The sequence below is a fragment of the Pseudoliparis swirei genome, chromosome 23 (assembly GCF_029220125.1).
Source record: "Pseudoliparis swirei isolate HS2019 ecotype Mariana Trench chromosome 23, NWPU_hadal_v1, whole genome shotgun sequence".
In the NCBI taxonomy this organism is placed as follows: domain Eukaryota; kingdom Metazoa; phylum Chordata; class Actinopteri; order Perciformes; family Liparidae; genus Pseudoliparis; species Pseudoliparis swirei.
This window is the reverse complement of record NC_079410.1, coordinates 23,993,671-24,002,635: the sequence shown is the minus strand read 5'-3', so window position 1 is coordinate 24,002,635 and position 8,965 is coordinate 23,993,671. Positions and strand designations below refer to the sequence as shown.

General features: G+C 47.6%; 1 protein-coding gene across 1 annotated transcript in view; it reads right to left on the bottom strand.

Moving 5' to 3' along the window:
* The window catches only part of aoc2 (amine oxidase copper containing 2), a 12,338-nt gene extending 3,792 nt beyond the window's left edge, over positions 1-8,546 (bottom strand). The window contains exons 1-3 of the mRNA XM_056407733.1: positions 6,975-8,546; positions 5,839-5,957; positions 1,596-1,762 (exon numbers count right to left, since the gene is read on the bottom strand). Of these exons, the coding sequence (XP_056263708.1) occupies positions 1,596-1,762; positions 5,839-5,957; positions 6,975-8,544 (1,856 nt within the window). The 5' untranslated portion in view covers positions 8,545-8,546. The remainder of the gene's footprint in view (positions 1-1,595; positions 1,763-5,838; positions 5,958-6,974) is intronic.
* Between the last annotated feature and the right edge of the window lie 419 nt (positions 8,547-8,965).

Genomic DNA, 8,965 nt, shown 5'->3' with positions numbered 1-8,965 from the left:
ATCTTTGTGTATCTTGTGTATCTTTTAAGTATCTTTGTGTATCTTTGTATCTTTGTGTATCTTTATGTATCTTTGTGTATCTTTGTATCTTTGTATCTTTGTTTATCTTTGTGTATCTTTGTGTATCTTTAAGTATCTTTGTGTATCTTTAAGTATCTTTGTGTATCTTTGTGTATCTTTGTGTATCTTTAAGTATCTTTGTGTATCTTTGTGTATCTTTGTGTATCTTTGTGTATCTTTAAGTATCTTTGTGTATCTTTGTGTATCTTTAAGTATCTTTGTGTATCTTTAAGTATCTTTGTGTATCTTTGTATCTTTAAGTATCTTTGTGTATCTTTGTGTATCTTTAAGTATCTTTGTGTATCTTTAAGTATCTTTGTGTATCTTTGTGTATCTTTGTGTATCTTTGTGTATCTTTGTGTATCTTTAAGTATCTTTGTGTATCTTTAAGTATCTTTGTGTATCTTTAAGTATCTTTGTGTATCTTTAAGTGTATCTTTGTGTATCTTTAAGTATCTTTGTGTATCTTTGTATCTTTTTGTATCTTTGTGTATCTTTGTGTATCTTTTTTTATCTTTTTGTATCTTTGTGTATCTTTGTGTATCTTTGTGTATCTTTATGTATCTTTGTGTATCTTTGTGTATCTTTAAGTATCTTTGTTTATCTTTGTGTATCTTTATGTATCTTTGTGTATCTTTGTGTATCTTTAAGTATCTTTGTGTATCTTTGTGTATCTTTAAGTATCTTTGTGTATCTTTAAGTATATTTGTGTATCTTTAAGTATCTTTGTGTATCTTTGTGTATCTTTAAGTATCTTTGTGTATCTTTGTGTATCTTTGTTTATCTTTGTGTATCTTTGTGTATCTTTCAGTATCTTTGTGTATCTTTCAGTATCTTTGTGTATCTTTTCGTATCTTTGTGTATCTTTGTGTATCTTTGTGTATCTTTAAGTATCTTTATGTATCTTTGTGTATCTTTGTGTATCTTTAAGTATCTTTGTGTATCTTTGTGTATCTTTATGTATCTTTGTGTATCTTTAAGTATCTTTGTGTATCTTTAAGTATCTTTGTGTATCTTTAAGTATCTTTGTGTATCTTTAAGTATCTTTGTGTATCTTTGTGTATCTTTAAGTATCTTTGTGTATCTTTGTGTATCTTTGTGTATCTTTGTGTATCTTTGTGTATCTTTAAGTATCTTTGTGTATCTTTCAGTATCTTTGTGTATCTTTTCGTATCTTTGTGTATCTTTGTGTATCTTTAAGTATCTTTGTGTATCTTTGTGTATCTTTGTGTATCTTTAAGTATCTTTGTGTATCTTTGTGTATCTTTGTGTATCTTTGTGTATCTTTAAGTATCTTTGTGTATCTTTGTGTATCTTTAAGTATCTTTGTGTATCATTATGTATCTTTAAGTATCTTTGTGTATCTTTGTGTATCTTTAAGTATCTTTGTGTATCTTTGTGTATCTTTGTGTATCTTTAAGTATCTTTGTGTATCTTTAAGTATCTTTGTGTATCTTTGTGTATCCTTGTGTATGTGTTATGTTTGTTTCTCCGTCTTGCCCTCTGGTCTAGCACCAGGCCAGAGGAGCGCTCACCTGGCCCAGGACATGGCCCTCTCCTCGGGCTGGCTCTCAGGCAGCTGGTCCCCGGTGAAGCTGAAAACCTGCAGCCTGTAGGAGCGCTGGTGGCCCCAGCGGTTGGTCTGGTTGCTGGCGATGTGGAGGTAGCGAGGGGTCTTGGTGTCGTAGCGTAGAGCGGCTTCCTGTCGGGTCACAGGGGACATTCAAGAGTGACTGGGGGAGCGAGAGATTCTGATTCCAGTCAACAAGATGCTATCCTGGGTCCAGAAACACGTCATTAATGTTTCATGTTTTAAAAGGCTTGAGCGGCCGGAGGTTGAGCAACATTGATAACAGAATCAAACAGAACCAACAAAGTCACTGTGTACAGCTCCAGAAGATTCACAGGCTCAGGGGGGGGGGGGGGGGCTTTGTGGGGGATCAGGGGGGGGCTCTTAAGTCAACTCCTTATTACTCCACATTGCCCCACTAGAGAGCGTGTAGTACCATGTTACCCCACTAGAGAGCTTGTAGTACCACGTTGCCCTAATAGAGAGCTTGTAGTACCATGTTACCCCACTAGAGAGCTTGTAGTACCATGTTACCCCACTAGAGAGCTTGTAGTACCATATTACCCCACTAGAGGCTTGTGGTACCATGTTGCCCCACTAGAGGCTTGTGGTACCATGTTGCCCCACTAGAGGCTTGTAGTACCATATTACTCCACTAGAGGCTTGTGGTACCATATTGCCCCACTAGAGGCTTGTAGTACCATGTTGCCCCACTAGAGAGCTTATAGTACCATATTGCCCCACTAAAGGCTTGTGGTACCATGTTACCCCACTAGAGGCTTGTAGTACCATATTACCCCACTAGAGGCTTGTGGTACCATGTTGCCCCACTAGAGGCTTGTGGTACCATATTGCCCCACTAGAGGCTTGTAGTACCATGTTGCCCCACTAGAGGCTTGTAGTACCATGTTACCCCACTAGAGGGCTTGTGGTACCATATTGCCCCACTAGAGAGCTTGGTACCATATTACCCCACTAGAGAGCTTGTGGTACCATGTTGCCCCACTAGAGAGCTTGTAGTACCATATTGCCCCACTAGAGGCTTGTGGTACCATATTGCCCCACTAGAGGCTTGTAGTACCATATTGCCCCACTAGAGGCTTGTAGTACCATATTACCCCACTAGAGAGCTTGTAGTACCATGTTACCCCACTAGAGAGCTTGTAGTACCATGTTACCCCACTAGAGAGCTTGTAGTACCATGTTACCCCACTAGAGGGCTTGTAGTACCATATTGCCCCACTAGAGAGCTTGTAGTACCATATTGCCCCACTAGAGAGCTTGTAGATAAATAGATAGATAGATGTATACTTTATTGATCCCGCAAGCGGGAAATTACAGGCAGATCCAGGAAGATTACAGCATAACACGAGGGAAGAGAGGAGAAAATAAAAAACAACCCCCAGAATATGTAGTACCATATTACCCCTCTAGAGAGCTTGTAGTACCATGTTACCCCACTAGAGAGCTTGTAGTATCATGTTACCCCACTAGAGAGCTTGTAGTACCATATTGCCCCACTAGAGAGCTTGTAGTACCATATTGCCCGACTAGAGAGCTTGTAGTACCATGTTACTCCACTAGAGGGCTTGTAGTACCATGTTACCCCACTAGAGAGCTTGTAGTACCGTGTTACCCCACTAGAGGGCTTGTAGTACCATATTACCCCACTAGAGAGCTTGTAGTACCATGTTACCCCACTAGAGGGCTTGTAGTACCATGTTACCCCACTAGAGAGCTTGTAGTACCATGTTACTCTACTAGAGGGCTTGTAGTACCATGTTACCCCACTAGAGAGCTTGTAGTACCATGTTACCCCACTAGAGGGCTTGTAGTACCATGTTACCCCACTAGAGGGCTTGTAGTACCATGTTACCCCACTAGAGAGCTTGTAGTACCATGTTGCCCCACTAGAGGGCTTGTAGTACCATGTTACCCCACTAGAGAGCTTGTAGTACCATGTTACCCCACTAGAGAGCTTGTAGTACCATATTACTCCACTAGAGAGCTTGTAGTACCATGTTACCCCACTAGAGAGCTTGTAGTACCATGTTACTCCACTAGAGAGCTTGTAGTACCATGTTACCCCACTAGAGAGCTTGTAGTACCATGTTACTCCACTAGAGAGCTTGTAGTACCATATTGCCCCACTAGAGAGCTTGTAGTACCATGTTACCCCACTAGAGAGCTTGTAGTACCATGTTACTCCACTAGAGAGCTTGTAGTACCATATTGCCCCACTAGAGAGCTTGTAGTACCATGTTACCCCACTAGAAAGCTGCCTCACTAGAGGCGGGGCTACTTGTGGTTCCTAAAGTCTAAAGTAGGAGGAGCCAGAGCCTTCAGGTATCAAGCTCCTCCTCTATTATGAACCTGCTCCACCTTCAGTCCTGGAGACTCCGCCCCCTCATGGAGACTGAAGACTTTCCTCTTGATGGTCTGATAGTGAGACCTGAACCAGGTTCACCTGGTCCAGACCTAGAGATGCTGCTGGGGGACGTTTAGAATACACTGAGCTCCTCTCTCCTCTCTCCTTATGGACGCTTAGGATACACTGAGCTCCTCTCTCCTCTCTCCTTATGGACGCTTAGGATACACTGAGCTCCTCTCTCCTCTCCTCTCTCCTTATGGATGTTTAGGATACACTGAGCTCCTCTCTCCTCTCCTCTTATGGAAGCTTAGGATACACTGAGCTCCTCTCTCCTCTCCTCTCTCCTTATGGACGTTTAGGATACACTGAGCTCCTCTCCTCTCTCCTTATGGACGTTTAGGATACACTGAGCACCTCTCCTCTCTCCTCTCCTTATGGACGTTTAGGATACACTGAGCTCCTCTCTCCTCTCCTTATGGACACTTAGGATACACTGAGCTCCTCTCTCTCCTCTCTCCTTATGGACGTTTAGGATACACTGAGCTCCTCTCCTCTCTCCTTATGGACGTTTAGGATACACTGAGCTCCTCTCTCCTCTCCTCTCTCCTTATGGACGTTTAGGATGCACTGAGCTCCTCTCTCCTCTCCTCTCTCCTTCTGGATGTTTAAGATACACTGAGCTCCTCTCTCCTCTCCTCTCTCCTTATGGACGTTTAGGATACACTGAGCTCCTCTCTCTCCTCTCTCCTTATGGACGTTTAGGATACACTGAGCTCCTCTCTCATCTCCTCTCTCCTTCTGGATGTTTAGGATGCACTGAGCTCCTCTCTCCTCTCCTCTCTCCTTATGGACGTTTAGGATACACTGAGCTCCTCTCTCCTCTCTCCTTATGGACGTTTAGGATACACTGAGCTCCTCTCTCCTCTCCTCTCTCCTTATGGACGTTTAGGATAGACTGAGCTCCTCTCTCCTCTCCCCTTATGGATGCTTAGGATACACTGAGCTCCTCTCTCCTCTCCTCTCTCCTTATGGATGCTTAGGATACACTGAGCTCCTCTCTCCTCTCTCCTTATGGACGCTTAGGATACACTGAGCTCCTCTCCTCTCTCCTTATGGACATTTAGGATACACTGAGCTCCTCTCTCCTCTCTCCTTATGGACGCTTAGGATACACTGAGCTCCTCTCTCCTCTCTCCTTATGGACGTTTAGGATACACTGAGCTCCTCTCTCCTCTCTCCTTATGGACGCTTAGGATACACTGAGCTCCTCTCTCCTTATGGACGTTTAGGATACACTGAGCTCCTCTCCTCTCTCCTTATGGACGTTTAGGATACACTGAGCTCCTCTCTCCTCTCCTTATAGACGCTTAGGATACACTGAGCTCTCTCCTCTCCTCTCTCCTTATGGACGCTTAGGATACACTGAGCTCCTCTCTCCTCTCTCCTTATGGACGCTTAGGATACACTGAGCTCCTCTCTCCTCTCCTCTCTCCTTATGGACGCTTAGGATACACTGAGCTCCTCTCTCCTTATGGACGTTTAGGATACACTGAGCTCCTCTCTCCTCTCTCCTTATGGACGCTTAGGATACACTGAGCTCCTCTCTCCTCTCCTCTCTCCTTATGGATGTATCTCCATCTCTCCATCACAAATTATTAACTCTGCTTCCTCTCCTGAGTCCTTGTGGCTCCAGGTCTCAGAGGGTCCGTTGGACCTGCTGGTCTGATGCCTCCTGCCTGGTGGGCCGGCCTCCTGTCATGGAGGTCGTGACCTCTCCTCATCATGATTACAAGCGAATGCAAACTTCTGTGAAGGAAGTCCAGAAACAAAGGCCGACCTGCTCCGTCTTCAGCTGCTGCTCCACCAGCTGGGGCACCATAGCCCAGCGCTCCGTCATCCAGGGCAGAGAAATGTTGACATACTTCATGTCCTTCGTCTGGAAATAGTTCTTGACTCCTGCAGAGGGAAGAGGCAGACGTGTGAGAATACCTGTTCCTGGAGAGCAAGAGTCCACTTCAAGAACACGTCACCAGAGCGTCATCATGAACCGGGTCAACAGGAAGTCAGACCACTGCTCTCTGATGATGGAGAAGCTGGGTAACGTTTACACTTCAAAGAACAACTCGACTAAACAAAATGAAAATATGAAAACCAAACTGCAATATGAATATGTTGCATTTGTGTGTGCGTTATTAAGTCCCAGTTGACCATGAACATTTTGAAGACTGATCCAGTGTCATAACAATATGTGCTTCACATCCCAGAGAGGGGTCTCTGGAGGAACCAGAGGGACCGAGGACCTTGAGTTAGACCAGCAGACACGTCCAGGTGTGGAGTCCTCTGCCGCCCTGAGGCTGTGTTGGTATTCATACGTAGTGATCACACTCAGAATGAGCCGTTTGTCTTTGGACAGATGGAGAGGGGAGAGGATTCTCTCAGAGCTCGTATGAAGCACATGTTTGAATCTGAGGCTCCGATTGGCTCGGTGATACAAACACTACGGTGTCATGTGATATGAGCAACATCTAGCAAAGTGATGTCATCAGATTTTAATGATGTAACTTTAGGTAAACTATAAAGAACGTACCGCTGTACGTATAAAATATGAATTAATCCAAACATTTAACATCCTCCGACATCCTCAATGTAACGAGCATGTGACCAACTCAAAGTCAGTATTTACTCATGTTGGGATCATTTATATAGTTTTATAATTACTCATCCGCATAATACATTATAATGTGGTTAAAGCATTCTATGATTGCAGTTATTGCATCACAGATCATAGTGTATAACCATATTATAATGCAAATAAAGCTGATTTTAATGTATGACAACATCAAGAATCACAAAACATTCTGATCCGTTATGTCAGTGAGTGTTCACAGATAGAAGTCATTCAAAAAGGCTTTATGATATGTGTGCTATGATTACTGTTATTTGGTATAAATATAACCCCCCCCCCCCCCTTACCCAGCACGTCCAGGTCCACCTTGAAGTTGATGAAGTGCGTGTGGATGTTGCCCAGCACGTTCTCCGCCACCTGGTGGCCGAAGCGCAGGTTGCCGTCCACCAGGTAGGACGAGGAGATGTAGCCGGTGGCGTGCACCTTGGCCTCCACGGAGCCGCTCTGGTAGAAGATGAAGTCCCACATGTAGTCGTAATTCCCGATGGACGTGATGGTCCTGAAGACCAGGGCGCTGTTGGCCATCCCCCCGTAGCTGTTGTGGAAGAAGTCCGAGAAGTGCCTCCGCAGCGGCTGACCGGTGCTGTGCTCGAACACGCAGATGGAGTTCCTGAAGCGGACCGGGCCCGGCACGTCGATGTAGCGGTACGTGTCCAGGTAGGTGGCCTCGTGGGGGCAGTCCACTCCGCGCACCAGCTCGTGCGCGAAGCGTCCGATCCCAATGCTCGAGTCCAGGAACTTGGTGAGCATCATGCCGGGCGTCACCGAGCCGTACACCGACATGGCCTCCTGCACGCTCAGCTCGTAGAGGATCCTCTCGCCGCCGAAGCGCACGTCGAACACCCTCATGCCCGTGAGAGAGCTGAGTCCGAAGGCGAAGCTCCAGTCCAGGTACACGACGTGGTTGTGGCTGACGCTGTAGCGCTGCCCCTCTGCGTAGAAGAGCTGCGGGCCGATCTGCAGGGGCTTGTTCCTGGGTCTCAGAGACCCGTGCCCCGGGGTCTCCTTGTACACGATCTTCTTCACGGAGCCCGCGTCGTATTGGTGCTGCAGGTCCTCCATGGAGTTGAAGTACTGGCCGTTGTAGAGCAGCCGCTCCACGGTCCAAGCCGACGCGTTCAGGCTCTGGTGGTTCACCAGCACCTCGAAGCCCACCGGGTGGATGTATACGCCGGGCACGTCCCTGAAGAAAGAGATCCAGGTCTTCCTGTCCCCGGACTGGACCCCGCGGGGCATCTGCTCGAAGGCGTTCAGGGTCTTGTCCCGGTCCACGTCGAAGCTCTCCTTCATCAGCCGGTCCAGCCGGGAGAACACGCCCTCCAGGAAGGTGAAGAGCAGCTTGTACTCCCCGATGGTGACCGTGCGGGCCGTGATGGGGATCTGGGTCTGGTACCGCTCCTGGGTGACATCTCTGTAGTACGTGGGGTTGGGAAGAGGCCCCACCACGTACTCCTTGACGAGGCCCTGTTTGCCGTGGAAGACCACCGCCGTCGCCTCCCGGGTCGGGTTGGCTTCCTTCTGGTCCAAGTAAGCCAACACCTGCGCCTTCCCGGGCAGAGACAGCTCGATCAGGAACAGGAAGTTGTCGGACGGCTCGGCGATCTGGCTGGTAGAGACGTCCAAGTCTTTCTGCCGGAGCAGGTACTGTTGGACCTGCAGGTACTCGTCCCGGCTGAGGTCGGCGAAGACGCGGCTGCGCTCGTCATGCTCGTGCCTCAGCGGGTGGACGCGCTTCGCCGAGCACTTGGGCGCCCGGCCGGAGCGGATGCCGATCAGCACGATGTTGAGGATGATGGAGGCGAGGACGAAGAGGACCAGCGTCCATTTGGCGCAGGAGTTCATGCTGCGCTCTCCCATGACGGAACTGAGCGGAGCAGCAGCGTCCGACAGGCTCCCAGAGAGGAGGCGTGCCCCTCAGCCCTTCCGTTCCACATCCCGCCCCTCCCCCTCTTCCAGTGAACAGTTGTGGAATGTCCTGCAGCTGCTGAGGCCAACGCATTATTTTAGTTGCCACATTGCACATGAGACAGCAGGCACGTGACCTCTGAGAAAGAACCGACACACAGGGTCAGTCTCAAAGAGCCTCGGACACGACGTCACGACCAGACGCGCATCACGGCGCTGTGTTGTTGTTGTTGGAAATGCAGAGCAACAACGGCCCAGTTCCAGCCGACCCACGCAGAACCTGCGAGAGAGCACAGAGAACCGGCCTGGACCGGTTCCTGAGGGACCCCGCCTGACGGAGGTCTTCCATCACGCCGCTCACGCTCGCTGATCT